This window comes from Ictalurus furcatus, chromosome 22 (genome assembly GCF_023375685.1).
Source record: "Ictalurus furcatus strain D&B chromosome 22, Billie_1.0, whole genome shotgun sequence".
Lineage (NCBI taxonomy): Eukaryota > Metazoa > Chordata > Actinopteri > Siluriformes > Ictaluridae > Ictalurus > Ictalurus furcatus.
Window position 1 is genome coordinate 11,487,191 of NC_071276.1, and position 27,170 is coordinate 11,514,360.

At 37.0% G+C, this 27,170-nt stretch overlaps 1 protein-coding gene across 3 annotated transcripts in view; it reads left to right on the forward strand.

Moving 5' to 3' along the window:
• Positions 1 to 27,170, forward strand: part of edil3a (EGF-like repeats and discoidin I-like domains 3a) — a 194,137-nt gene that overhangs the window by 157,038 nt on the left and 9,929 nt on the right. For all 3 annotated transcript variants that reach the window (XM_053610232.1, XM_053610233.1, XM_053610234.1), the window contains one exon: positions 21,002 to 21,157. In XM_053610232.1, the coding sequence (XP_053466207.1) occupies positions 21,002 to 21,157 (156 nt within the window). The remainder of the gene's footprint in view (positions 1 to 21,001; positions 21,158 to 27,170) is intronic.

A 27,170-nucleotide genomic window follows, 5' to 3' on the forward strand; every position in this document is an offset into this window, starting at 1 on the left:
AGAGTACCTCAGCATAGCAGGAACTGATTTAGAGCAGTGGGACTGCTTCTGGATCTATGCTGTATGTCTTTAGTTTCCCAAAGGCTTTCTGTGACTGTTACCCTTGCGTGACAGGTATAATGTAGCAATGGTGCATGTGGGTGTTTTTTTGTTTGTTTTTGTTTTTTCCTGCTAGCCTAGCATTCTATTTATCTATTATATATCTATTATTTTCTGTTTGTTATTATTATATATTATTATTCTAAACTTTTTAACTGTCTAGTGTTATTGTTTTATCAAGTTTATCAAGTTGTCTTTTTAGCTAAGCATGTTTCCGTTCGTGTGTCAATTTGTTTGTGATGGTTATGATGATGATGGTTGTATCTAAAATATATGAGTGGACGTCCTAGTGATTTAGTCCCTTCTACTAGCAAGACTGGAAGAATAGGATCTGTTTAGTGTGTGAATTCTAGCCAAAAGCCACTTAGATGATCCACTGACCCACCTGCAAGCAAGACAAGGACTATAAGCTCCTTTCACCATGCTAGCTGGAGTCCTGGAAAGTTGCCTATGGGGGAAAGTGCAAAGGCAGTTTTTTTTTTTTTTTTTCTGCTTCATCCAGCAGCCTGCATCTGGACAACAAATAAATAAAGTGGAGGATGCCACTGGTTCACAGTCCTCTTTTATTAAGCACGGCTTTGCCACAGTTAGCCAGGTATGCTATACTATACTAAGACCCTTATAGAAGAAAATTCCAGTCAAGTACTGGTTCACATGTGCAAAAGTCCCAGATGTTAAGCGATTTCCTGCAAAGAGATGTTAAACACACTGAAGACCTCTGATTATTTTCCTATAACATCATGGACAATTGTGTTTTATTCCTTACTCCCACTACAGTGCTGTTTAATGGCTAAATTCTGAATGGTCAGAAGATGTTAATTAACGTTCTGTAACATCAGTGTGCTTGTTCTAATATGTTATTGTTTCTATAGTAACAATTTACACAGGTACACTTCAGACAAACTGTTTAAAAATCATGTGTAATTGTTGATATGCTGAACCTTTCTGTGAAGTTATTTCTTTTTGAAAGTGCGTTTTGTTCCTTAGATAAAGCATACCAGGCATACACAGATTGCCCCCCAGAGGGGGCTTGAGCCCTGCATTTTTCCCCTCAGAGTGTAGAGTCCACTCCTTACTACTTGTATTTTATATGGCCTCAGGGTGACACACAGAACAAAGCCACTCACCTGGAGTGTATTTGTGAGCTCTTTAACGGGGGCCTGTGAGCTGGAACAGTGCCCAAGATCTGCTTCGGTGAGGCACGACTGGCTCAGCATCACCCCAAGAGTATAGCTACAGGGTCAAATTAGGTTCCAAAAGCTTCAGCCCTATCGATTGGCATATGGATATTTTGCCTCAGTGAACTACAACCTGTCACGGATGCACACATCAGCACACTGCTTGAGTGTGTGTGCGTATGTGTGTACACACATGTGAGCTTTCTTTTCCTCTCAGTGTGATGCTTAAAATGCCACTAGTACAAAACAGCTACAGTATATCTGTATTGGATTTGTGATTGTTATCTATTATTATTATATGAAGTTTTATTAATAGTATCAGGAATCTTTCTGATTTCAGTTAACAGTTAACTGATTTCAACACAGGAAAGAGTCTACATCTGATTTAATTATTTTACAGGGCTTGAACAAAGGGTTGAAATGAATTACTAATGTTACAAGGTTTGATCCATAACCTGTAACATAAACGTGAACAATAAATAATCAGTGCCACCTAAGACTTTCATTAGGGTGCTATGTTCTCCAATGCTCTAAGCCATCACATCACAGACGAAAAGTATTTCCTTCCTTCATTCCTTCCGTCCATCCTTCCTTCATTCATTCCTTCCTCCCTCCCTCCATTGCGATCAAAATGCATGTGCTGTTAGTGGCATGTTTCAGGTGATTTACAGAGAAGAATTGTGTAAATGATATCACATGCAAGTTATTGAGAGGAAGCAATATGTTAATAGTCTTTACTTGTGCTTAATATCTCATAAGTATAGCTTAAAGCTTAAAGAAACTCTTAGAAGAATAAAACTGAAATGTTTCGCATGCAGACGTAATTATACCTTAAGTATAATGCCGAGACACATTGGAAAACTGTTTAGTATATGATATATTTAAGCAATATCACACCAGCAAGAGTGTAGTTATACTGAATAACGGCACAGCTGTGATTCGCTGCAGCTTATTATTATTGATTATATTCAGTATAACCGCATTCTTAGATACTATATTGCTTTTATACAACTGTTCTATAGACAAGAAATAAATATCGAGTGAGTGATGTTTTGGACATGATATAGCCAAATTTTCTAGTTTATTTGTGCTCTACTAGCGGAAATAGATCCCAGAGAAGCCACACTCATTTTATAGCATGTCGGCTAGTTGGCAAGCTAGCTCACATTGATTTGTACATTCCCCTTAAAAGTGCTTCTGGTAAAATTGGCATCCCTTCTTCCTTTTCATCTTCAGCTGACAAGCTTTCATATATAAAGCCAAAAGTTATATTTCTGAAAATATTGTTTGCTATGGCCGCTGATGATACTGTAGTAGCTACTGTAGTAACTGTTTCAAACTAGGGAGTGGAATTTTATGTGGTAAACGCAAATGAGTGGAGTGATGCACGCAGTGAAATGTCCCAGTGCAGTTATAGGAAATATAGGCACATTGTGAACGCCGCCATATATATATATATATGACTCTTATTCTCTAAATGTCCTTCAAATCAAGTACTTTATGTACAATTATGGAACACAGGGTTTCCTACTTTTGTTCCCTCTAGACTCTTTCACCTCCTTAAACCATTCATTATCAGAGCTCTTTTGTCATCAGGTGGCCATTATTCCCGTCCCATGACTTTTTAATCCATAACAAACAAAGACTTTGTTAGTACTTTCCACTGCTATCTTCTATAACTGAGGCTACCTTTTAAATGTGTTTCATCTTAATGCAGTGACATACACACCAACCTAAATAAAGAGTAAATAAATAATTCAGTAGTTTAGAATTGAATTAAATTAAATGAACAAAATACCACATGTATGATCGACTTCCAACGTACCATTATTAAATTTATAGTCATATTCTGTCATTTGATTGCTTCTGTGGTAGATAATGAGAATCAATGAAAGGGAAATACTGGGTGTACTTAATAGAATGATCATGGTGATTTAAAATCTCCGAATGCTGCATCATTTAGTTTGTACATTGGCTCCCCATTGAACAGTATATAGAAACACCCATTCTTATTTTAATACATCTGACTGACAAGTTTGGCTTAAGTAAGGAAAAAACACGATGCAGTGTGCTGTTATAGGAAAATAACGAATAACCAAGGATCAGGTGGTGTGATCTGACCTGGCACTACAAGTAGTTACAATCACCACCATTAACTGTACTTTCCAACTGTTTAACTCCCCTTATACCTTAACAATTTGTTAATGATTGCAATTTTAAATATATTTGTATATGTATTTGTCATATTTGTAATCATTTATAGTTACATTTAATGTTGTGAAACATCTGCAAGACACATTAATTCCTTTTATTATTTACATTACAGCCCTCTCCAGGATTTCTTTGCTCCCTTTGCAAAGCCCTCTACAACATGCTGATACCTGAGACTATTAACTCTTAACTCGTAAATATTATTTAAATGTCTTACTGAAAGCATCACTATATCTATGATTATACAATCTTTGTTAAATACCAACTCATTTTTAATCCATTTATTATTAGGTTTACATTATGTGGTGCATCTGCCATAGAAATGATAAAGTATTAAAACGAACACATTTATATAAACCTGTGAAATCTGATTTATAGCCGGCACTATTGTCAGAGCTTCTGTTCTCGAAAATTAATCAGCATCTTCTGATCAATCAGATTCAAGAATTCAGCATTGCTATGGCATAATATGTTACTCACAGCTCAAAAATGACCAAATAGTTCTATTTTCTGAGCTGGTGATATAACTCACTTGATTGGGTCTGTCTCATGCTGTCTCTGCAGGTTGCTCTCCCCTTGAAGTTTGTAAAAATGTGTTGCCAAGCTTGCTTTCGTTCCTTCTTTGTGAACATTGTATTTAAAAAAAAAAAAAGCCTTTGGTGACCTCACTTTTGTTTTTCTGTGTTCCGGCTGTTAATTGTGAGGAGGGGTTCATTTGCACTCTGGATTATTTTTAAGTACATAATGTTCGTAAATAAGAGAACGAGTAATCTTCAGAACCTTTAAAACTTACTTTGTTTTCTTCTTTATTATTGCAAGCTGAACTGTGATACACAACAGTGCTATATCAATAAGAATGTAAGAGCCCATAAAGAGGAACTGTAACAGATATTTGTTTCATAAAATGATTCCTGTCAGAAGAGTACAACTGACTCTTAAGCAGTCCAAATGTTTCATAAATCACAAATAGAACAATAGTTATAGGATATATTGTAGCCCAAAAGTGCAGTGTTTGCACTAATTATAGTGCTTTGTGGTTTTCTAGGCTTCATTTTAATGCAAAAACCCTTCTGATACTTTTTTTATTTATTAACAAATGGCACATTATACTTTTTAATCATTTATTACATTTAATATAATTTAACGAAAAAATTTGTTACATTTAATGTTGCGAAATGTCTACAAGACAAGTTATTTCCTGTTATCACTTGCATTATAACAGATATACAATGATCAGCCATAACATTAAAACCACTGTCAGGTGAGGTGAATAACATTGATTATCTTGTTAGATAATCTGTCAAAGGGTGGGGTATATTACGCAGTAAGTGAACAGTCAGTTCTCAAAGTTGATCTGTTTGGAGCAGGAAAAATGGGCAAGCATATGGTAAGGATCTGAAAGACTCTGAAACAAATTGTGATTGCAAGACAACTGGGTCAGAGCATCTGCAAAACATCAGGTCTTGTGGGGTGTTCCCGATATACAGTGGTTAGTAACTGCAAAAAGTGGTCCAAGGTAGGACAAGTGGTGAACCGGCAATAGGGTCATGGGCACTCAAGGCTCACTGATGCGCATGGGGAGCGAAGGCTAGCCCGTCTGGTTTGATCCTACAATAGGATCGTCTGTAGCACAAATTGCTGAAATAGTTGCTGAAAAAGAATACACAGTGAGTCACACATGGCTGCGTATGGGGCTGCGTAGCTGCAGACTGGTCAGAGTGCCCATGCTGACCCCTGTTCACCACCAAAAGCACCTACAATAGGTATGTGAGCATCAGAACTGGACCATGGAGCAATCGAAGAAGGTGGCCTGGTCTGATGAATCACATTTTCTGTTACATCATGTGGACAGCCGTGTGTGTATGTGCGTCACTTACCTGGGGAAGAAATGGCACCAGGATGCACTATGGGTAGAAGGCAAGCCGGTGGAGGAAGTGTGATGCTCTGGGCAATGTTCTGCTGTGAAAACTTGGGTCCTGGTATTCATGTGGATGTTACTTTGACATGTACAACCTACCTAAACATTGTTGCAGACAAAGTACACCCCTTGTGGCAACGGCACAGTTTTCCCTAATGGCTGTGGCCTCTTTCAGCAGGATAATGCGCCCTGCCACACTGCAAAAATTGTACAGGAATGGTTTGAGGAACATCACAAAGTGTTCAGGGTGTTGACTTGGCCTTCTGTGGGATGTGGGATGTGCTGGACAAACAAGTCTTATCCATAGAGGCCCCACCTCGCAACTTACAGGACGTAAAAGATCTGCTGCTAGCGTCTTGGTGCCAGATACCGCAGTACACCTTCAGAGGTGTTGTGGAGGGTCAGAGCTGTTTTGGTGGCACAAGGGAGGTCTACACAATATTAGGCAGGTGGTTTCAATGTTATGGCTAATCTGTGTATGTGTGTGGGTCTAGCAGACAAAAGATATCAACCAGGAGTGTGAGGGCTAACACAAGTTTCTGCCAAGACATGGTTTCTTTTGCACCTTTTTAACTGGATTTGCCTGTTAAAGCCTTTTTTAGTATTCATTACTGGTGAGGATATTAAACACTTATCATCTGAAGGCAACAAAACTAAAGGACATTTTCCCTTTTTTACACAGCTGTTCAAAATATGGACATGTCTGTTCCTTTCTTTATGGCTCCAAGTGGTATACTCTGTTTATTTTTTATGTTAGACTGTAAAGATTTTTCACAGCTAACTTTATTGACTCTACTCCTTGAGCCATGAATATTGAAATGTTACTTCTGCCAAGTTCATCTTATGTTTTACTCCTATGTTCTTGCCTTTGTGTGACAGACAGCCTTTTTTTTTGTGGTAATAAGGCTACTTCATTAAGGAATATTTATCTTGTTTAGAGCAGTGTTTCTATTACTAACCCCATTATCATGATCTTCTGAGCAAGACAGAGACAGAAATGGCTTTTATTGATTTCTAAAGCCTTTTTGCAACTAGCCAAAAAAAGGGAACAAGATCAAAGGTGACACCTCCTCTGCTAGATACTTTGAGATGTGATGGGGTATTTCTCAGAAGCCTAAGCTGAGTGTTCTACACTTCCAGATGGTGAGAGGTGATTAGTCAAATATGTGCATTAACACTCAAACCACATAATGAAGATGCTTCCAGATTCACCAGGCTAATTTTACCTAAGCACTGCTATCACGTCTATAGAAATTCTACTCCCTTGCTTTGTGGGTTTGCTTCTTTTAAATTCTAAATGTTTGGAATTTGAAAGTTTTTTTTTTATTATTTTTTATGTACACACACTGTGCAGCTTCTCAATTGGTTCAGCACTGATTCAGCTCATATTTCTCACTAACATCTTGAGCAGAAGGCTTTTTTATGCCTCATTTCTTGTAAATAAACATGATATTTATTTTTCTCATTTTAAAAGGGAGCTAAAGGGTATCCATTTTAATTACATAATGCAAATTAAAGTTGAAATAATTTAAATCATGAATATATTAATGGTTCTTGGTTCAAAATAAGGCAGGATGAGAGTGAGGAATCTCTGAGGTATGGAAATGGTGACTGGTCCTAAAGGATTTTAATGTATAAATAGTTTTCATATCTGCCCTGTTTATAACTCAAAGAGGGTTTGGGGACACTGACGGGTCTTTTAAGCATTGCCAGGCGTTACAGTAGTGGAAATCACAATCCAATATTGTCAAAGTTTATTTTAAAGTTTAGTACTCAATATTTATTATTATGTACTTATAGCTTTAGCCTATTTGACCAGTCAATAAAAGTGAATGGATTTAATACAACCTCAATAACCTAACAATAAACAGGACTAGAAAAAATGTAAACTTGGACTTAATGTGTTCTGTCATTAGAATTCAGCAATATAATGCTCGATAGCCAAAGTATTATTGAATTCATTTAAATAATGAACAGAATATTTTTAGAGTTGGATTATATTATTCAAAGTGTACTGAGGGAGTCTGCAGGATTTATTTTATGGTTAAAGTGGTCACTGCCTGCAAACAAATGTTGGAGTACCCCTGATCTTAAAATTTTTAAGGGCCTTTACCTTCTGGCTGTGAAGCCAGCCACTTTTTAATTCTGCACTATGTTATTTTTATTTTTGGAGGATGATCATGACTGGTTCCCTGGTGGACTTGTGGCTAGCATGCAGCGCTCTCACCGCCACGGCTCATTTCCTGGTCAGGGAACCAACCCCAGCCACTGGAGGGTTGCATGAGCCAGTGCACTCTCAGTGCTGGTCCCAATCCTGGAAATTGGGATGGGTTGCATCAGAAAGTGCATCCATTATACAATTTTTTTGCCAGAATCAAAATATGTGGACAGGTGACCCGCTGTGGCAACCCCAAAACAAGAGCAGCTGAAAGAGGATAAGGTGGATGATCATGGCTCTCAAGTTCTTCTCTATTGCATGACAGATACCAACTGGCTAGAGGGAGGGCTAGCACATGCTTCTTCTGAGTCATGTGCCATGGCATCTTTTTGACCAGCTGCTCTTGCAACACCACAGGGTAGCTGACATTTGGAAGAGATGCAAGCTGCCCCTTTTCTTATACGTGAGCTTATATCATTAGTCACCGTCAGTAGAGTCAGAAAGAAGTATTGTTACAGCACCTGAAACAGACTCAATGTAAAAATTGATAATAAATTGCACACCATTTAAACCTACTTAATAAAATATAATTCCTGAGAAAAATGATTCAATTACATTAAAAAGAGTATTTGTAATCCGTTCTTTGTCATAACCCCTGATCCATAGTCATGACAGTGCATGACAGTACATGATAGAACTATCATCCTTAATGACTGAAAACAAGATGCTGGGTTCTATTAGCTCTATGCTTGCCTTTTAATAAGTTTGGGTAAAGGAGGTGTACTCACATCTTAATGCTTCCACTAAATATCATGACGATATGACTGGTGGCTGAATACAAATTAATCCTCAATGTTGCCAGTTGTAGTAGACCAGGCATTTTAGAGGATGTGCAGGACTGATCAAACTGAACAGTTACCGGAAACGTTTAGTTGCGGTTATTGCTGCTCAAGGGGGTCACACCAGATACCGAAAGCAAATGTTCACATACTTTTGCCACTGACAGATATGTAATAATGGATAATTTTCCTCAATAAATAAGTGACCAAGTATAATAATTTTGACTCATTTGTTTAATTGGGTCCTCTTTATCTTCTTTTAGGACTTAAAAGTCTTGTTTGTGACTTTTTTATAATGTAGAAAATTCTAAAGGGTTCAAAAACTTTCAAGCACCACTGTATATTACACTAAGCTTAAATGTATATTGTAAGTTTATTTACTTTTAAGATTTCCAACAGAGCAGATTTCTTCTACACTTTTAATGATTTATTGTGAGGTTTCCTCTTCTGACATGAATGAGTCACTTTCAACTGAACCAATGTCCGGCTGCTCATGCATTTGTCACAGGATCATGTGTATTCACATCATAAGCAAGACAATGTCTAATTTTCCACTTTCACTGCTCATTTGTCATCTGACTGCTCTAGGTTTCTTTCAGATAATTATCTCTTGTACTGTGATAAATATGCACTTGTCCGTAGTTGCACATGCAGCATAATTATGTCCACCTCGAACACTGCTGTGAAGCAGCCTCACATATAGCTTCTTTCCGAAGATGCTACTTTTCATAATTGGCCAGCAGTAATGTTGATCACAAGGCAAAGCCGTGGGCACAAATCACTGCACTGCTCACTGAACTGATGTATCACAGCCATTGCTGTAAATTATACAGCTGTCATTAGTGTATCACAACTTGTTGGTTGATCTAAAACTACACCTCTGGCAATTGAGGCCTCCATTTGTCTTGAAAGACAAACTCAAAAACCTATTGTAGATTTAATCTAAGTGTTTTTCATTGCAATATATTCAGAACAGAGCCTGCAGTATGGGCAAGATTGTAACAAAAATGGGCTTTTATTTAGATAAAGTGAAAGGAAAACTCCACCATGAAACACATAAAATATGTTTATATTGAAATATTTGTGATGTGTTTGGTGATTCTGGTGCTAATAATTTGATGGTTGGTGCTGTATTTTCATTATTTTATGGAGTGTTTCCAGATAGTGCTGACAGGGCTATTAGTATGAAAGTTAAAGCTTTGGAAGTTGATCTGTTTGCTCTGAGTGTACAGACGACGAGGTGAAAGTGCTGGACAGAAAGGCTAAAGCGCTGCTGCATTGCTCTCTTTAGGTAGAGCTGCATCGACAGATAAATCCTACTCATGCTTCTATCAAATGCCATTGTTGGTAGGAAACCATTAACCAAAGTAAAAATAGACCAACATGTCAATGAAGGAAGCTGAAACTTAAAAAAAAAAAATTAACTCAGAATTTCAAGTCAAGTCATAAAAAGATAAATGAAAGAAAGAGAAGCATCATTTAACTCTTCTTACCACAGGCATGAAATGGAATTTGTGCCTGTTTTGGCATTGAATTTATCTGAAATGTCACACTTCACAGCAGTGGTTAATGGCTCATATGAAATGTTTTAAGAATTTGCTAGCCCACTAGGTTTAAAAAATTGTATTTAATTGTGGCAGTTGTATACAGTGTTTTACTATAAAAAATTAAATAAAATACTTTACTTGTGTTGTCCGTTTTCTGTACCTATCTCTGTTACAATGCTATTGTGTATCAATATTTGTTTGACCACCCCTCTCCTTTCCCATTGCCCTGCTCACCAGCAGCTAAACACAGAGGCTGCGTCCGAAATCGCGTACTACCCTACTACACAGTACGTGAAAAGCAATACACCAGAGGGGTAGTATGTCCGAATTCTCAGTAGGCAAGAAAAAAATGTGAAAACATCATTTTTGAGTACGATCTCGGCTCTCTTGCCTCATATAATGTGCAGTGTGCCAGAAACCTGTGCGTACTATTTGACAGCAGCCTAAAGTTTGACAAACAGATAACTGCTGTTGTCAAGTCTTGTTTTTCATCTTCGCCTTCTTTCTAAAGTTAATTCCTTTTTATCCATGAGTAACTTTGAAACAGTAATCCATGCCTTTGTAACATCTCGGCTTGATTACTGTAACTCGCTGTATTATGGTGTCTCTCAGTCCTCCATTTCTCGTCTGCAGCTAGTACAAAATGCAGCTGCCAGGCTTCTCAAAGGGAAGTGCAAATTTGACCATATTGCACACATTCTAATCTCCTTGCACTGATTCACTGTTAAGTATAGGATAGACTTTAAAATCTTATTATTTGTCTGCAAAACCCTCAATAATCTGGCACCTCAATACTTAACTGACTTAACTGATGTACACTCCTTCTTGAACATTAAGATCCTTATATTCACTGTACAGCACTTTGGTTAACCTCGGTTGTTTTTAAATGTGCTTTATAAATAAACATTGAGTTTGATTGATTGATTGATTAAGAAATACCCGGATAGCATAGTGCTTCTGGCGAGATTATGCAATATGCAACCAATGGACACTACGCGAGTCAAAAATCTAATAATGCAATGGGACTGATGCGGACGAGCTCAGGAAAAGAAATCACGGAACACAGTGTGTCGGCTCTTTGTAAGTTTAAACCTTGGTTAAACAGGACTTGTTCAGCAATACCTGAAATTTTTTTTAACTTGTTGAAGGTTTACAGTTGTCACTGTATTTGAAACCTTTTTTGTGATCTCCATCATTCTTTAGCCGGCCAAGCTAACGGCAACGAATTTACCTCAGCCTGTTAACACTATCCACATTAAATGACTAATTCAGTTAACTTTCCTGATGTGCATTTTGCCGTTAGTGTGGTTGCTTTAATCTGGTGGTCCCCTTAACATTTTTGTGTTTATGATGTCGAAGGTCACATGGCAGTGCCAACGTGGCAAATGCAGTATGTCCAGGATTGTATTCATACTACACACACATTAGTACGTACTGTTTCAAAGGCCGTGCGCAATTTTGGACACAGCCAAAGTCACGATACTCTACACAGAAACCCAACAGTGTCCTGACTAACCTTATAACAGACTTGCGATATAATTAATTTGTTTATACTGATTTAAACTGTCCGTTAAGTCAATTTCCATTCTGCTGGTGGAACAGAATGCAAGTGTACTGTGGGAAAGGGTTAAAATGTCAGAGTATGTTATGGATATCACTTTTTTGCATTTTTGCTAATATGGTAATCACTTGGCCCTGTTTTATTCATTAATTTACAAAGAACATATGAATGACTTGTTGAAACAACTCATAATAGGGTGGATACCAGTGTGACCATGAATCTGAAGGACCTGGGGAAAAAAAACAAAACAACATTAATACCAGTATTGTTAAATATCAGTCCAGTTATGTACATTTACATTACACAAAAGGCACCACATTAATTTATTTGACAAAATTTTTAAACTTCTTTAAACTCTACATTTTAAAAAGAGCAGTAATACTGCTATTACCAGTAATTGCAGTAACCAATAATACTGATATGGATTATCGCTTATCTTCAGTTCATTGGGCTAAACCTATATTACACCACACCAGTAAATGTTTGTAGTTTTACTGTAGAGATGAAACGCAGGCAGATCTATTTTGGTATTGAATGTCACCTGCAGTGATCCCTGAGATTCCAGCACTATTGCAAATTGCTTACTGTCTTTAGTCAAGTGCAGGAGTGCATGGCTGTGACATTAATTAGATTCCTGCAAGATTGATTTCTTCTGGATTGCATGGCCCTGATTAACACCAGCAACACAGCTAAGAGGAACGTGTGTTTGTGTTAATCAGGGAGCCTTTCTTAATTTCTTCAGGTTTAGGAAAGAAAGGCAGCAGCATATGTAGGGGAACACCTGAGCAGAGAAAACAGAATTTACATAAGAGTGCATGATAGGAATTGTTAAGTGTGTCTGAAACTAGAGACTGGCTAAATGGAGGCTGGAGATACTTCTGATTAAATGTCAGACATAATAAATGAAATACAACACTCCAATCCTCACTCAGAATGTTCATCACTGCCAATCAGGATTTACAATGCCTATGACTGAAAGAATAGTATTTATAATATTTGCTATGTCATTTTTCCAATTAGGTTCTTTCAGTCTGGATGTCAGATTTTTCACTGAGGCAATTAAAAGAAAAGAAAAAAAAACGGAGTAATCAAAAAGTCCCTTATGGTAAACATAGATATTAGAGATTAATGAAAAACAGAAAACCTGATGTACTAAGATCCCAAATTTGCATGTGCAGTCAGTTCCATGTGTTGTGTTTGATTAACAATGCTAACATCAACACAATCATATAACAGAGTAAAGGTGATTAGACGTGTTGTAAAACTTCAGAATAGACAGATATGTAAAATGTCCGTGTACACATGAATATACAAGAGAACCTGTGTATCTCACATGATTATTTAAATGCTGTTATTACTGGTTGTTCAAATGTGCTGCAGATGTTGAATATAAATACAGTGTTACTCTGGTATTAAGTCATTTTGAGAAATCTGATTATTTTAGGTACTAAAGCTTACTTTTTTTTTTACTTTCTCACTATTCACACTTAGCAAATAGTACTACTTATGGTATTAATTTTGATTTTGACTGGCAGAAATGGGATTCTGCAAATTTAATACCTGCCTATCAGTGTTCATTTGCCCACACAATTGCCATTCCTGAAGTGACTGTCAGGTTTAGTAAATCACATTATACAGTATGTTATATATTAATGCAATGGCATAGACACCACTCTGTATTTTTGGTAATGGACATGATTATCCTTTTTTGAAGACTCAATTTTTTTTCTGTAAAAACCTGTACATAAATTTAGTTTTTTTTTATTTTTGTCCCAGGTGATATAAATGAGGATATTTTTACACACACACACACACACACACACACACACATGCACGCACACACCATTAGCAAACATGTATAGCTATAGGTGAAAACAGTTCAAGTTCACTTTTTTAAGGTGTGCAGTAACATTTACTCCAAAAGTTTCCAAGAGTGTAGCTTGTTGTAATATTTCTGCTACTATAGGAACAAAAAGCAATGTAGAAAATATCATCATTAATGTCCATTGGTGTCTCTCCTTGGGGAGTGCTTAATGAAACCATCTAGTCTTGTCTTGCTTCATGTGTAGGAGATGTAATAAACAAATCCTATGCCCAGTCACACAAATTAATAGTAATTGGATGTTTAGTGCCTGCTATAGTAGTGGTTGTGTTAATAAATTAGCATGTACCACATTGTGGTCAGTTGCACACAACAATACTGTAATTATTCTTGGCCAGGACATGTATTTCATGTGTTATGGCTGTTGTTAGATGCATTCCTCACTACCAGGTGCAACCACTTTTATCAATATTTGCCCTGCTGTGCAGAAGAATCAATAGGAACACCACCTGCAGCCATGTTGTTTTGGTAAACTAACAGAAATGCAGTGTGTGATGCAGTATTCAGTGGATCAAATACAATAACAAATAGTGGATATAATTCTTATTGGTTAACACGTTTGCGTTGCTCCTCTGGGGTTAGGGATTCAAATCACACCTGTGTAGTTTGCATGTTTTCCCCGTGCTTCACAGGTTTCCTCCTGGAACCCCGATTTCATCAAAGACATGTGTTGTAGGCTGATTGGCATTTCCAATCCATAGTGCGTGAATGGGTGTGCAGTTGTTCCTTGCAATTGTACCCCATCCAGGGTTTCCCCTGACTTGTGCCCCAAGTTCCCTGGGATAGGCTCCATGCTCCCTGCGGCTCTGTGTAGGATAAGCAGAATGGAAAGTGGATGGATGTATGGATGAAATTATTAACAGACTTTACTGTCTGCAATTTTCATAATGTTATGTCAAACAACAGTTTTCATCTTTTTCATTTTCAAAAACAAACAATCAAACAAGTGAACAATTTAACCAAGCTTTTGTTAAATGTGCTTTAAAAATATGTATTCCTTTTTTGTGTATGTGTGTGTGTGGATGATCTATAAGTGAATACCTTTAAATGCATTTCTTATCTACACGCTTCTCCTATCTGTTAGCATCCTGAAATAATTTACACAAGCATTAGAAGTACATTGATAGTGTGTTTTTACTTATAATCGCATTTCAAATGTAATTTGGTTTCACATGGTTTGACCAATTATTCCTTCACTTTACTAAGTTTAATAAGTTTACTTCAGCTAGACTGCTCATTTCATTAGCCGCTAAATTAACTTTTGAGTTTGTGGAGAGGCCTCTGACTCTATGTAATTTACTTGCAAACTTGCTTCCATTCTTATGTCGTTCCACTGACCTTCAGTTCCTTCCATTATAGTAAGTAAAGTCATATTGCCGTGCTAGCACTTGTTTGTTGAGGAAATCCGAAGCAGAGGTAATGGAGTAAATCTAAACAGACAAATAAATCAAAGACAATGTCAAAGTACTAAATGACACCATCATTTGAGAGAAAATGTGTTTCATTTTAAAAGAAAACAATAAAGTATATATATATATATATTTTCTATTTAAAAAATTTTTTATCAAGTGCAGGCTTTAGCTAGTTTTTCTTGTATGTCTTGTTTATTATGTAGTTCATTCCTAGGTAGAAAGCAATAAAATTATAAAGAACAAATTATTGAACGCTTCTGTGATTTTAGAAGCATCTTTTCAGCTTCCAAACGTATAACGAGTGTGAGTCTGTGTGTTCACTGACATTCAGTAACTGTCAAGCCCTAAATGAATGTGAATTTATTTTTGAACAGATTGCAATTGACCAATCGACAAATGTGCCTTCTTCTTGAATTCTAACAAATAGTAAAAGGGTTTGATTTATCTTGGTTTCATCACAAAAACCTGAAGTTTTAACAGGGGTGTGTAGACTTTTTATATCCACTGTCCAATACACTGTATTTTCTTATATTATCTAGACCTTGATTTGTTATGATGTATGCCGTGCCAAGCCTAACCCCTGTGACATATGTCTACCTGGATCTAAAATGCCTGGCTCAAAAGTTTACAGGAACCATGTGTTATTCTCCGAGAGCAAATTACTTTTGCAGAATGTCTTGTTTTAGTGTCACGTGATGGACCTAACAGGTCCATTAAGTTTACAAAGTTGAATCTCATTTCTATACTTATAGTTTTTCTCAGTCACTTTGGTACATTTCTCAGATCATAAATGGAATTCTCAAAACTCCTCCTTCAATCTCCACATCATCTAGTAACTTGTGCACATTATAAAAGCAATTTTTCTTTTGAACAAATTGCCAGTGCTTTGGTACATTCATGCAATTGATTATGTACAACTGTCAGCTGTTTCCTAGATGATCAAGTGCTTATGTCATGTTAATCAAAATATATTATACTGGTTCTCTGTTGAATACTTTTACCCCCCAAAACATCTAGGCATTCGTTCAATGCACAAGTCATTAAATGCAAAATGGTTAAACCAGTTGTCATAATCTATAAAGCATATTTTCTATACATTTCTATTAGACTTTTGTTGTGAATGTGTCCTGAATTGATTCATTGCTCTCAGTTGAATCTTGACTTTCAGTAATGAAGGAGAAGTGTTAGATAAACTGATGATCACCAGTTCTCTAAAACAGTTCAGAGGTGCATCTCATGAACCTTCAATTGGCAAGCATATATAGGCAGAGCACAACAAAGTGTTAGTATTTCTGACAATGTAAAAACAACAAGGAAACGAACAGGGTCAACAGCCAGAAAGAGGAAGAGAAGTAAGGCTGCATGGTGGAAGAGTATAATTTGTTGATAGACCAACAGTAAAAGCATAAATGTGAATCCTTTCCAATCTCTTGCAATCACTAGCCCACATACAGTAATGTATAACTTTGTAGAAACTGATATATGCCATACAGAAAAAGTGCAGCCTTGTGCATTTTCAATCATTGTCATCAAAACCGTAGCCATAGTTTACATCAGGAAATAGTGACAGAGTAGACGGTTATATTGACAACATGGCTAAGCATTTTTAATATTTTGTTTGTGAACAATGACACAAGGACTTGTCATTCTGATGCCACTGATATGTTCATTGACATAAATATTTACTTTTGGGAGATGAACTAAGGATTTTAAGCAAGTTCCAGACTTTTGCAGGTAATCCATTGTGTGGTGCTGTTTGTACCACTTGTTTCGAGAAATGCATTTACTCGTTTGCAGATGTTAAGGATGATTCAAGAAATGTACCAAAGTGACTGAGAAAAACTGTAATACATGACAGAAATACAGTAGGGCTCATTTATAGTGATATCTATCTGAGTGTCCAAAAAACGGCTTGACTTCTTTATAAAGTGCGCATATCATTGACTCTATATGAACCTTGGCCCCTCATTCAACTGGAGGCAAGAAATTGGGTCAGAAAATGCAAATTATTGCAAATGAGCCTTCCATGTGGACAGTTAAATTATGCAAGCTTCAGGGAAGCAAGCGTAGCAGTGTGGAGTTCTTTCAGACCATCGTGCTACATGCGTCTTTTATTCCCTTTCTAAATCCAACTTTAAACTCTTGTGGGGAAGATGACTGTAATCTCTTTAAATTAATGTATCTTTTTTTTTCATTGTTTTTTTTTTATTATTTAATTATTCCTAATACATTTTCAAGTGACAGTAGATATATTTGCTGTCAGGAAACCCACCGACATACAAAGAGCAGAGGAAGGAGGCAGAGAGAAAGCTGAGCAGCGTGGGTGGTGTAGTCTGTCACAGCTGGCTGGGCCCTGAGGAGTTTTTTCCATTTATTTATTTATTTATTTATTGCGTCTCAATTGATTTTTTTTTTATGAGGCAGCCACAAGCAAACCAAGCCAAGCTTCACAGACTTCAAAGTATACTCGCACAGAGAGATTAGACCCTCAGGAGGGAGGTTACAACACTGAGGGCAAATCTCAAGCTCATTTTCACCCTGAATCAGTTGCGCTCATCAAAGCATGGGGTGCATGAGTTACAGGACAGAATTACGAATGAGGTTTAAGTTTTTTTTGTTTTGTTTTGTTTTTTGACAGCAACCATTTATGACTCTTGCTTTAAGGCCTGCTGTTGTTTTGGTGGCTAGCATGAATCTTTGGTCAGGACAAGATTGGCTTTGTGTGCAACCTTCTGTGTGTAATCAAGCGCTCACACACTGGCCTGACATTTCCATTCACTCGCGACCCTCTTTGTTTACTGCTGCAGCTGGTGCAATTAGTTTAGAAGTGTCTCACACACACCCACAGATATATAGGCAGACACAGAGTAGGGGCAAAAGTCCAGAGGGTTATGTTGTAATGCATAATCCTTATTGACATATTTTTTCAGGGCTGTTGCAAATTTGTGGTGCTTTGTTAAGTTTTAGTAACTGCATTGATTAAAATACAGTTTCTCCACTGCAGTTGTGGCATTTTCACATCATGTAATGTGGGCTGAGTTTTTGCTGGGGTATTTTTCTCCCTAGTGTCTTGCTGAAGATTTGACAGAGCACAAATAAAGCAGGATCAGGGTTTCGATACACATATACTTACACAAATATCCAGTGGTGGCACATTCATAGTGGCAGGTGGGGCTCTCATACACTATACAGCCAAAAATATACGGACACCTAACCGTTACACCCATATGTGGTTCTTCGAAAAACTGTTGCCACAAAGTTGCAGGAACAAAGTTCTCTAGAATGTTCTAGAATCTAGATTTCCTTTCTCTCGAACTTAAGGGCCCAAACCTGTTTCATCATGACAATGCTTCTATGCACAAAGTGAGGTCTATAAAGACATTTGTAAAGGTTGATGTGGAAAAACTCAAGTAGCCTGCACAGAGCTCTGACCTTAGCCCCACTGAACACCTTTGGAGTGAATTGATTTTCACCCCAGGCCTTCTCACTTGACATCAGTGCCTGACCTCACTAATGCTCCCATGGCTGAATGGGCAAATCCCTACAGCCATGTTCCAAGAGCCAGTGGAAAGCCTTCCCAGAAGAGTGGAGGTTATTATAACAGCAAAGGGGGAACTAACTGTGTATTAATGCCCATGGATTTTGAATGTGCAAATATAGGTGTGATGGCCATATAGTGAATCAGCAGTTCAACAAATATTAATCTTCATAAAGCCTTCATTCAGTATTGAACTACCTCTTTAATGTGACCAATGATTTTAAAAAATGTTGCTAGTGGACAGACATAAGCCAATTCTAGATGATGTGCAAACGTGGGAAAGCATACTTTTGTGTGATTTTTGAGATATACTAGAATTAGATTGAACTGGAAACCTGGCAAATGAAAAATGCTGTAACATAGTTGAAACATAGTTGAAGTTAAACATAGTTGAAGTTGTCTAAAACTTCTCAAAATGAAGCAATGAAGAAAAAAAAAAACATACTGTCAACTTAATTTTGAGGCTATTTCATTATTACTTTTGTTTGAGGCTATGTCATTATTGTCATTGTCATCCTGCCCCACAAAAATCTGTGGTCATGGGCTACTGCTGTAAATAGAAGAATACATTGTTGTATCCATTTACAGTAAGCAGCATTTAAGAGTGCCGCTGTGTAAATGGAGGACAGGCACAGGCTCAGGTGGTATACAAGTCAGTTCTGCTTGGCAGTGCATCTTTTTTAAGGTTGTGCAACACTTTAGTAGAGCCAACACTAAGTGACCGATAAGTGGACGATCTGGAATGTCTATCTGGATCAGAGTCACCGAGACACTTTGGTTTGAATAAATAAATTAATAAACATAGCAGTTTCCCTGTGTGATGTCCTTGTTCATGGTACAGTAGATGTATATATTTTCCCTCCATTTTCATGACAAACCATTTTCTTTTCATCTCACTTAATTCACATCTAATTCACCTTTTCTGTAATTCAGGTTAAGGTAATCTTACACTGTGAAATAATAGATATTTTTATTGGCACAGGCATGAGTCAAAAGAACTTTCACTTCTGCTTCTGAGAAAGTCTATTTTTGCCGTTCACTCATCATTCCAGCTGTGAGCTTTGCCTTTTATGGAGCTTTGTGGGTGTCACTACAGGTGATTGCCAAGTGAGGCCAAAATTTGTGACTGACGTAGGTAGCTTAAATGGTAGCACCACTGGTAGCATTACCTTCTGGTTTGGGAACTGCACTGCTCTCAACCATAAAAACCCTGCCCTGTGAAGTACGATCTGCCTAGTGTATCACTGGAAGTGATCCTCCTTCCCTCCAGGACATACACACCAGACGGTGTGTATGTCAGGCCTTTCTGAGGAAGGCCTGAAGGATCATAAAAGACTGCAGCCTCATGAACCACAGCCTGCTTATGCAGCTCCCTTCTGGTAGAAGCTAATGTTGTTTTATTAAGCTCATAGACAGTTTTTTTTTTAACCTACAGGGCAATAAGAGTCTTGAACAACACCACAGAGTCATAGCTGGACATTAAGGGCATCACACTTTATTTCTTGGACTGTAATATCCAGACACTTTACTCAACCCTTGCTCACTCAAATGTTGCTCAACACTTGCACTTACTATGCATATATTCATATTACAGTGTATCTTCTATTGGACTACCCAGTGGAATATACACAGTGCAATACACTGTATACCATATATTCTTTGTTATACGAGGTATTTTTTTTACTACTTCGTTATTGGAGGTAATAAAAGTAACTGTAATAAAAGAATTTAATTCAGTATTTATAGTATGCTTGTGTAAATAACTACCTGAGCCCAGTCTTGTACCTCAGAACAACTGTCTATAGCTGCATCTACAGCTATATTCTAAAACATTTTTGTCTGTTTTTCTATTTATTATGAAATTTAACTTTGCTGGAAATTTTGAGTGAGAAAAGAAGCTCTTGCTCTTTTGGTATAAAACCCGTGAAATTTGATTGTTTTCCCTTATGTGTGAGATTTGTGTAATTTCTTTTTCTCTTATTACATTTAATAGAAGGAGTTTTGACTGATGTTACAAATTGAAAAAAGTTCATTCCTAATGGTTAAAAGTCATTTATATTTATAAATGACATCAAGGCAAAATAAAGGTCAAAGCTCAAAATTGATTATTGCATTTAGGTTCAAATACAAGTAAAATAACCATTTGTAGAATTTTTGAAACTGCTATTTCATAACTCCCATAGAGGGTTAAACACCACTGCAACAGCTCTAGTGTTAGTCCTGCTGTAATATCAGCAAAGGACACAACCTCTAACTTGGTAACAATGAAAATAGAGCACCAACCAACAAGTTTGCAATAGAAATGCTATAAGAACATGACAAAAATTTCAATACAAAGACATTGAATGTACTTTAGGGTTGAGTTCTCCTTTAACTCAAATGCTAGACCTTTGGCTGAGAGGTTGCTGAGTTGCTCTTTCCGTTCTGAAGTGCCTAAGCAATATGGTTCAATATACTGCAAATAACTGAAGCAATGTTTTGCTGATTCCCTTCTGTATAAAAATTTCCAGATGCATTTCAAAACTCTCATGAACCTTTAAGACTGAGGGAAAAAGCTCCCATCACTCACGCTTGTTAATGACAGTGGGATTCTGACATTTGTTCTCATTGTCTTTTTCTTTCCCTCTCTCCATCTCTTTCTGTCTCTTTGTCTTTCAGGTGGACATGCTTGTTCCAACCAAAATCACAGGTATCATTACCCAGGGGGCGAAAGATTTTGGCCATGTGCAGTTTGTGGGCTCATATAAGCTTGCTTTCAGCAACGACGGCGAAAGATGGCACATATATCAGGATGAAAAACAGAAGAAAGATAAGGTAAAACTGTGTCATGCATACAAGTGAAGATTGAACTTTTACATCAAGGCTAAAAGATACTTGGGATGTTTTTTGTTTTGATTTTTTTGCCTAAATGTGGGATCAGGGATATGGCACAAATTGACCAAACACTATTTAAATAAAAGCCTGTAGCATTTCCCATCTCCTATACCTTATCAGATCCATTCTTGGGTCAAGTTTCAAAGCACATTTACAGACCAGCAGCTCTCTTCTTCCCTCTTGCTCCTCTTCTCTATTTCTTGCACTCAGGTATTGTTTATGACTCTAATATATTACAGACTTCACCCATCCATTTTCTGTATTGCTTATCCTACACAGGGTTGCGGGGAGCCTCGAGCCTATCCCAGGGATAGGCTTGGGGCACAAGGTGGGGGACACCCTAGATCCTCTGAATTGCACACACATTCACACACAATAGACAATCTGGAAATGCCAATCAGCCTCTGAGGTACCCCTGAAGCACAAGGAGAACATGCAAACTCTGTGCACACAGGGTGGAGGCAGGAATCAAACCCCCAACCATGGACTATGGATTTCTTTTGTTCAAACTTTTCACTTATCCCAGTGCATTGCCAATGCTGTGAGAATGAACACAAGAACAGCGTGCCATTATTTACTACAAATCTTACACTAAAAAAGGCTGTCATTAGGATTTAATAATTTGAAGAAAACGAGTTTGTATTACAATACCATGAAGTCTAGCACATTCATTGTGTTTTTTTTTTTTTTGTTGTTGAGTGGAAGAGAGAAGGTTTAAAAGGTTTAAATATAATCAAATTAAACAAACTCACTATGGCCATATTGCTTAGTTGGAGATTAGATCTGGAAGCTTGAATAATGAAATTGTCCATATGGGAAGCATTTATGAAGCACTTCTTCCAAGAAAGCTTACGTCTTGTATAATATATAGCTCTCCTAGAGTCGGTGGACAATTACCAGTATGGATTATATTCAGATGGGCTGATACTTATTAAAGTAAGCTGCCTACAAATCTATAGGAAAACCAGGCCCTGACAGCAGAAGTGATATATAGTTATTTATATCATCATAGCTCCTTGCACTATATATTCGCCAACTTTACAGTTCCAATAAATGACATATTTCATAGGCCATTTGTCAGGCAAGAAGACGAGAAATTCATTTCTTTGGATTTGGGCCACTGTCTAGCAGGAGGTCAATGAATCTGTACTGTGTATGTCTGTGCCTTAGCCCAAAACAGTAGAACAATGGAAATCATTTTTTAAAAAGATGTAAAATATTGAAGACAGTGAGAAGATGATCAAATTGCCAGTTTCCAGACTGGCACCCCATTGCTTCACACTTGCAACTTAAGTTCACTCAGAAATTTTAATTGTAGAGAAATCCTGCAGTGGTATAAAAATGATTTATGCTTTGAAAAAAGTGTGCTGCCTTTTAGATAAATTAGTATAGCAAAGGTTATCTTTTAAAACACAATATTGGAAGTCTAGCGTGCGGCACTCTCATAGCCACAGCCGGGGTTCGATTCGGTCAGGGAACCAACCCCAGTCACTGAAGGGCTGCACGAGTCAATGCACTCTCAGTGCCAGTCCCAAGCCTGGAAAATGGGGAGAGTTGTGTCAGGAAGGGCATCCGGCGTAAAACTTGTGTCACAATCAACATGCAGACAGGTGATCTGCTGTGGTGACCCTGAAAACGGGAGCAGCCGAAAGAAAAAAATAAAATAATAGGTCATATTTGATTGCACATTTCAACATGTATTTCTGTCTAATTGTTTATTACACTATTACTATTCAGTGTTTATTTCATGCTAAGGCCTTGGTGCATGTTATGAAATTATTCAATGAAATCATCCATCAAAACCCGAGCAGAATCTGACACATAATTGCATCAAGTAGACTGCACTGAAGACTAATCAATGGAAGGCTACTCACCATGGGTCAGTGATACTGGCTCAAGCAGTTTGTAGCATTAAAGTGTGATTTAAGCCTCATTATGCCTCCATTTGAACAGGATTGCTGATGCATTTAGTGCACCTGGAACACAACATGCATCTCAGATGGGCAAAACAGTGCAAAAAATTCTCTCTAAAACTCTCCAAAACCAAAGCATGCACCCACCTCCTCCTCAGTGAATGAACACCAGGAGTCCAGAATGAAGTCCAACTGTATAACACACATTTCATTTGCTTAATGTATTCCATAGGTTTTTGAACTGATAAATGAACATAGACAATAAAACGTGTTTATCGCTAGGCAGTCATTAAAATAAATTAAGAAGATGGTTGGTTGGAGATGCGTTTCTCATTTAAGTCAGCGCAACAAAGCTGTTTCTTATGAAATCCATGATTAGGGACTTAATATTAACTTGTTACTGTTTTCATCTATTCCATACACTCTTCAGAAGCATGAACAGAACATATTCAGAACATTTTCAGAACAGTTATTTCTGATTTCAGAATTCCTCCAGGTAAAAACAATCAATTTGAATTAAATTCAGATAAAACAGGCTAGCTTTGATGGATGATGTTGAAAAACTGTTTTAATGAAAAATTATTTCATGACATGAACCAGGCCTGAATAGTGAACAATTAAATACAGAAACAGTCAAATAATTGTTGAACAAAATAATTACCTATATTCATATTTCATAAATATAGTCATATCATATTTAACATTTTAATTAATTATCTTTTTATGTTTTAATTATTCAGTTATGCATATAATTTATTTCATATTTTCACTCAGCTATTCATTTGTTTCATGTCTAAATGTGTTTGTAAAAATTAATACAAAGTGAACTGTGCACCAAATTGCAAATTGCTGAAATGTTATAAGTAAAATAGTGTTTTGGGTTTTTTAGGATTTTTTCAGTTGAAAAAGGGGTCTACAGATCTAGGTGTTTGTCTCAGTTCCACTTGTTGGCAGTGGCCATCTGTCGCATATGGCTGCTCAGCCGGGTTCAAAGATGACTGTCTAGAGCTTATCTAAGGAAAGCAGTGTAAAGTGGAGAGTGTGTATGTGCATCAATAGTTAGAGATAGAGTGCATTGAGATCACATTTTGATATGCTATAGCTTTTCTCAGTTTTTAGTCAAATGTATTACATTTTTTAAATATCACATCTACACAAGTATTCAGACTATTATCCTTAAATGGAAGGAATTTACAAACCTCTACAACTTTCACTGACTCTCACAACTTAGTTAAACTAAACAAATGGGGGTGAAGGGAGATGGGAGGAACTGCCAGATGGGAACATCAGCGGCATTACAGCAATCAGGATTTTTGGGTAACATTCATTCCTCAGTAAAAGGCACATGACTCCTGAGTTGGAGGACAAGATTATTTAATGAAATTAAGATTGAATTCTTTGGTCTGAGTGTCATGTATTACATCTGTGGGGAAACTAGGCAATTCTCATCACATGACCAGTTTCATCCCTACAATGAAGCATGGTGGGAGCAACATCATGCTATGAGAAAAGATGAGATGCAGTAGGGACTGGGGGTTTGTCACAATTGAGGAACGATGAACAGATCAGAGAATTTACAGAGGCATTCTTAAAGGGAAAACTTGCTCAAGAGTCTTCGTGTCCTCAGATTGGGGAAAAGAATTCCAAGATTCACTGAAACACACAGCCAAAACAAAACAGGAGTAACTTTGGGATTGTGAATGTCCTTGAGTGTCCCAGCCAGAGCCTGGACATGACCCTGATTGAATATCTCTTGAGTTACCTGAATCTGGTACCAGTTCATGGAAATTCCCCTTAGTCCACACTTCTGCAGAGAGGATTTAAAGAAAATTGGCTAGTGCAGTGAGTAGAATTGCCTCCTCACAGCTGCTTGTTCCCTGGTTCAACCCTCATCTATTCTGACCACAATGTTGAACAAATGAATGAGAAATCCTTGCATGCTAACATTGTAGCATCACATAAGAAAATTGAACAGACTAAACAGAAGAATTATTGAGCTGTCTTTTTTAACATTTCTCTCTACTTAGGTAAGTGATTACCTTCAAGGCTGTCTGCAGGTTGTGAGAGTCAACAGGAAGTTGAAAAGATCTTTTCTTTGGCCTTTGGCTCAGCATCAACTCAACTGCTGTGTCCTTCTCTCAGAATCCTCCCAAGTGTTCTGCTAAGCCCCAAGAGCTTTTATCTGATATTGTACACAATAACGGGTGCAGTCAAGCACAGCAATAAGTGATTAGTGTTTAAAGCCTTATGAGGTCAGTGACAATGACCTCATGACAATTAATTAACCTCCATAAAGACATATTCCCTCTAAGTGAGAGGAAGGAAGTACATCAAAGGAAGGTAAATAGGATCACATGCTGAGATTAGATGCCGATCAATTAGCTCTCTGTCCCAATGCACCCTATAACCCTCCCTTTTGAACCACTTGTTTGGACAAATTTAGCTGTTATTGGGTTGAACATCACTTCCCAATCATTGGTTTGCTTAGAAAGCTGAGTTTAATAATGTTCTTGGGTCTGATGAACATCAGACTGCCATGAGCAGCAATGTACAAGGCTTTCTCATCAGATGCAGTAACTAATCTTGATTCATTTGATGGCTGCTTTATGACTACTTTGATTAGACCATTATTTTCAGACAGTAGTTTCACTGATGCTTTTGTCACTTGTTGGTACATTTTTCCAATGGTCCAGTCAGTGTTTACTTGTAAAACTTAGAGTGGAATATTTTACCATTTATAAGCTTTTTTTTTTTTAACTGATAGCTGATGGGGTCATGGTCGTGCACAATCCAGCTAAAGTGAAATTCATTACATAACAGCCTCATTACAGGTTTTTACTGACATTATCTGGCCAGAAAAATAATAGCAGCTGCCACTCCTGATATTCTCACTCTTGATTTAGCCACCACTGAATGTGAGTGTGTGAATAACTAATCACACTTAATAGCCCAATGAAGGCAGTTGTATGCATCAATTTCTTTTACTTACTTACTTACTTACTTACTTACTCTTTAGTTTTATAATTCATGACTGGTGTAACTTACAAAGATATGGACAGTGGGGCCCAAAATTCTGAGACCACACTGAAAATCCAGGATTTTATTTACTTTTTTATTTCATTCAGAACTTGAAATAAACCAAGTTTTTGATTCTGGAAAAAAAAATATAAAACAAAGAAAAGAAATGTTTGATATTCACGATTCTGCTTGGTGTATAATCACTATTTAAATTTAAGTCAATTTCCACAAAAGGCCAGATTTTCCTTGACTTTCATCCCTTCCACTGAAGGACATGTTTAGACAGATTGATGGATTTGATGTAACATGGACTTTCAGGTTTTACACAAACTTATGATCTCTGAGCCAGCTCAAGTGCATGCTGTAATTAAAGCAAAAGAGGGGTGTACCAAATACTAAGAAATTCAGTCATTCAAGTAAATATTTCTGAAATTCTCATTTTAATTCAAGTTGTTGCTGATAATATAATTTGCAATGAAAAATATTGTATTAAATTAGAAAAGAATGCAAAATAGAAGCATTTTAACTAGTGGTCTCAGTCTTTTAGACTCAACATTATATATTACATGGAATCAAGAGAACTTACACTTTCAAGCAAACAGTGGAAAAGAGCTCATTGAATTTACTTAATTCAAATGCGTACATGCAAATTAATTTACATTAACACAATTTGTAATAACAACATTCAACATGTTTTGATCATGTATTTTCAAAACCTTTAATAAAATCAAAAACTCTGTGCTCCCACATAAACTGAGAATTGAACTCAGGTTGCTGGCATTATGAGATAGCCACATTACCACTGCGCTAATCTACCACACATACTTTAATCATATTAATTCAGTACTATACTGTAGTTATTCCCGTCAGTGCTAACATCATCATCAGATTTTATAATATAAATGGTTTACTTTAATATTACATGAATTGATCACACTCACTCTACATAATGCAATCTAGTAATTCAAAACTTGTTTAAAATAATTTAAGCATAAGCAATACAATTTTGATATATAATCTGT